General features: G+C 35.4%; 1 protein-coding gene across 1 annotated transcript; it reads right to left on the bottom strand.

Annotated features, from left to right (window-relative positions):
- Positions 1–281: 281 nt before the first annotated feature.
- LOC108830852 (uncharacterized) lies at positions 282–876 on the bottom strand. Its single transcript, XM_057008827.1, has one exon. It carries the CDS (start codon positions 799–801, stop codon positions 427–429), a length of 375 nt encoding a protein of 124 aa, XP_056864807.1. The 5' UTR covers positions 802–876; the 3' UTR covers positions 282–426.
- Between the last annotated feature and the right edge of the window lie 3,983 nt (positions 877–4,859).

The raw sequence follows: 4,859 nt of genomic DNA, 5'->3' as shown, positions 1-4,859 counted from the left end.
AAATGAGTGAGGTCTCGGTATACTAGAAGATTCATCATGTACTAGTACTGCGTTCTTGTTACCCTGTTGGAGACTGATTGTTGCGGGCTCTGGCTATAAAATGGCTTCAGATCAGCTTATCTGTGAGTCTCTGACTTCGAATCTTCTGGTCTATGATAAATATGAGACTCTGAGAGACACTTGTGAGGTTTACTTGGAAGCCACTTCTAAGATAACATATAAATAAATCTTGACATCAAAGATGAATACTTAATATGAAGGCCAAATCTGGTCATGATAGCTTAATATAAGAAGCATATAAGATTGAAGAAGAATGCCAAAAGTTCATTACATGCATTCACAAATCGATAACAGACAACAAAGAGTAATAACAGAGATCATTTCTCTTTCTCTCTCTCTCTCTCTCTCTCTCTCTCTCTCTCTCTCTTAGCCTCTCTTGACAGGATCAAAGTTGGAGACACCAACAACAACACCGATGATGACCGTGAGCACCACGCCTCCTGCGGCAATGCTAAGCAAAAAGTTCTTGAGAGAAGGAGAGATACCTGAACCTGCCGCTTCAGCCACCTCAGGGATCACCATGGAAACGGTGAGAGCTGCCGCTGCTAAGCCGCTCACAGCCTTCTCCATCTTCAGGTTAGACGCATTCACTTGAAACTTCCGTGAAGGCATGGCTACGGAGAAGGAGGACGCCTTAGATGGTTTCAAAGGCAGTGGCTTGAGAAAAGCAATGGTTTTCGCCGAAGATGATCGGTTTTGGGTGAGTGGCATGACCGATGCTACAGCGGAGGTAGAAGCCATTTCTGAGTCTCTCTTCTTCGATCTTTTTCGAGTTGATTTGTGAATGTGAGTTTGTGCTTTGAAAAGAATGAAAAAGGTAGAGGAAACATAAGATATGTAATATGAGAAGTGGGAGATATGAGTTCCACGTGGCTGTTTCTGAGCTTCTAAGTGTGATTCGCTGGGATAAGGTTATCTTCTTTTCTTTTTTTCGTTAGCCCAATAACGACTTTCTTTACTTTCTATTCGATTCTTCTATTTTTCAACAAAATTCATTTATAAAGCCCAATGAACCAAATATACATTGATTTCAGTTAAAAAAGTCCATAAAAAACAATTTAAACCCAACTAAAGAAAGCTGTCAAAATGCTTAATGCTTAACTAGTTTTGATCCACGCGTCGGTGAGATTGTTTATTCTTCATAATCATATATTGTTTACATTTAAAAATTCGATGAATTAAAACTTTTATACTCATTATGTTATAGATTCATATATTTTATCAGGTTTGACATGTCTTGTAATGTTATTAGTTTCTGTTTATAAACTATGAGATTGTGTTTTATTGTATTTTAATGTAGTTTATTTCATAAATTAAATAGTAAAATATTACAGGTTTAAGTATAGTGGTTAGTTTTATTAAATTAAATTATAAATATTTTTCTTTAAGATTGAATATAAATTCAAATTTTGTATTGAGATTTTTAAAACATAATTATATAGACAAACCAAAAAATAATAAAACCAAGTTAAAAGAAAAACAACATTCAAAAATAAAAAGAATGTAAAAAAAATAAAGAACAGAAAATGTTGGTTTCGCATATGATTTTGCAAATCAAACCAAGCTGACTAAAGGAAAATAAGAACATATTTTGGTTTCACATCAGATTGGGCTATCATAAGCCAAAACTTTTGAGTTTGTTTCATTTAAACCAACGAAAATTGTGGATTAGGTAAAGTCAAATATAATTTGATAAAAGTAAAATAATTGGTATGGGATGTACATTAAACGACATAGTTTAAAACTAGTGGCATAGATATGTAAGTATTGAGGAAAATTCAGGTTTATTTTCTTTTTGTACTCCTATTTTAATAGATTAGATGTTTGTCTACATGTTGATTTCTGAAACTGCAACATCACTCGCATCTTACATGCGTACTCCATGTCGAAAGCAGCAATCTCGGCTGCCGTAGAGTTTCTACCACTGCGAACCTCCAAGAAATGCTTCTCTATCTTCATCCTTATACAAGAATCAACTTCTTTGTGGAAACACTGATGCTTCCATCCGAAGCAATCCAGATGAGGATGCAGTCCCTTCAATGATCTTGAGGATCAGATTATTAGAGTTATGAAGATTCTGAAGGCTACTAGCATAAATAGACCCGATTTGGTAAAGGACCAAGTCACTAACACTGATCTGATTATGAAGGGATGATGGATCTGTGGTTAGATGTCGAGATGGATAATGAACTTCGGTGTGAGATCTATGGATTGATCAAATATTTGCTTGATGCCTTAGTCTATGAGAACAACTCTACTAGTAAACAGGACATGTGCTTATGGAGATCATTCTCCTAGGCAATCAACGTTCAAGAATTGAACAAAAGAAGCACAAGTTTTAGAGAAAGTTTTTGATAGAAAAAAAAGTGATTGAAAAATCTGTTTGCAATCATATGAGTTGAAGTAAAGAAGAAGAAGAAAACGAAGGGTTATAAAAGAAAGGAAAACAAAAAGTCCTAAGTTGAAAAAAGAAGAAGAAAATACTTAGAAAAGCACGGCAATACCAAAGACTGAAATATTGAAGAGTTGATTTGATTTTTTGACTTGATCTTCATCTTGATTTCAGTCTGGTTTAGGATTAACCAAGCAAGTGATACACCATGGATTTGACCCGATTTTAGCCATGGTATATAGGAGTTTTAGGATAGATTAAATACGTTTTGGAGTCTAGATAGCATATTTACAGGTTCAGGAGCAATTGGAGAGAATATGGTGATTTTGGAGCATTTTGGAGCACTTTAGAGATTTAATCTGAGATGACCATATCGACCACCACTTGAGGTAAACAAGGAGAGATACATATCGATCGATGCACACTCAGTGAAATCGATCGATGGGGAGCACGCATAAGCCCAGTTTGGTCACAGCCGACTTGAAGCCTAATACTCCATCTAATTACCTAAATGCCCCTGACGAGTTGTAACCTAATATTTATACCTTGCTTAAGTGTTTGAAGCAATAGAGCCATTTTTGTGAGTTGAGAGAGTTTTACAAAGTTGTGAGAAAGAGAGTTACTATTAAGAGCTTTTTTGTACTCAATTACTTTCTATTCATCTATATATTCTTTTATTTAATGTTGATGATGTTTTGCTTAGTTATGTCTGAGTAAACACCTTGTTAGATTTAGGGTTTAAATAGGTTTTGAGGGATTAGCCCCAAATATGAATACTTGAGTTGTGATATTCATCTTTGAAGATTGTTCTTAATGCTTGTCTAGAATTAGCTAACCTATACATGATAATAGTGGATTTATCCTTGGATATATCTTCTCTGAACTAGGACTTGCTAGATACATGCGACAGCTGGTTTAACAAACTCCTAATGAACTGTTATCAACCCGCTCTTAAAGGTTACTAGAGGCGCATCGATCGATTCTCCTATAGAGATATCGATCGATTCGACGCAAAGCTATCTTGATCGATACGTCCAAGAGGACGTCGATCGATGCTTTCCTGATTATGTCCTGCGTGTGTAGTGAATAATTGGATCTAGTAATAGATAACCCAGAAAATGAAAGTGGTACGATTATTGTTACCATTGGGTTCTTTAATATCATACAAACATCTCATATAAGCATTCACATCATTAAAATCCTGATAACCTGAATAGAAACCCTAAGTCTAGCGCCTTCATCATAACTGTTAAACCTCAAATCAATCAATTAAGCAATTGTCTTGTTCACCGCTTTAAGTTTATTTGAAATTTCTTTGGCTTAGTTATAATAAGATCTAGTGTGTGCCCCAGCTCCCTGTGGATTCGATCCTTAAGTACTACAACTTGACCTCTTTTGATGAAAATAAAGTTGCTCTAGGGTAATTTGAGGATGTATCAGCAAGCCATTGCAGTCTTCAATTTTTTGGTCTAAGATTTTCTAGTATGGCCATTAGAGAAAGAGAATGAGTATTTTTGGGTTGAGCAAGTCATGTATGTTCCATCATCAGTTTGGGTTTGAGTTTGAGTATCACCAAGTCCATTTAGTTCCAAATCAGCTTAATAGTTACTTGATTGTTGCAACTACTCAGTTCCATCTATAGGTGCGGCATCCACAGAGATGCATCCACATGTTCCATCCATAGGGTTCCAGCCACTCACTAAGTCCTTTCCCTTCCAAGTTATCTTCTTGTTCGACCATGCTTGCATCATCCCCTCCTCCTTTAAGGATCTCATACATCAAAAGGAAATAGGTTAGACACAAGGAAAATGTTCAAGAAGAGAAACATGTACGCAACATCAAAGAAAAGTTTTAGAATGAAACTTCCTTGGAGTATTGAAGCTATTTTCCTCAAGTACTTCCATCTCCAAATTTCTGGATGATAAACATGTCCTATACTCTTTTTCTTTACACTTTTTTAGACTGAACATGTTAATCCTGGACACTCAAAACATAGACTAAATATCCAGTGTCATATAGACAAGATATGTTCTTAATCTGATCAATAACCAAACATTTTTTTCCTGAGAACATGTTGCACTTGTTTCAGACATTTAAAATGAACATCAAAGTAAGTATTGTAGACAAGAATGGTGTCAAGGTACGAAATGACATAGAACGACTTCAAAACGTGCCTAACTTTCTCAGAATCAGAATACAATTGATTAAGTTCAAACTGAGAATCACTTATCAAAGGCTGAGCATGTTTTCAAAAGAATGTATTGTATATTAGAATATAATCAAAGCTTAAAACAACACCATTCTCAAAGTGTGATCTCAAAACATGCCAGGATTTTCCAGTTTCAGAACATAAACTAGCTAGTTTCAAAAGAGATTCAAAAACAAATTCGGTTTCAGCCCTAAGTGA

This window comes from Raphanus sativus, chromosome 4 (assembly GCF_000801105.2).
Source record: "Raphanus sativus cultivar WK10039 chromosome 4, ASM80110v3, whole genome shotgun sequence".
Classification (NCBI taxonomy): domain Eukaryota; kingdom Viridiplantae; phylum Streptophyta; class Magnoliopsida; order Brassicales; family Brassicaceae; genus Raphanus; species Raphanus sativus.
This window is presented reverse-complemented; position numbering and strand designations above follow the sequence as displayed.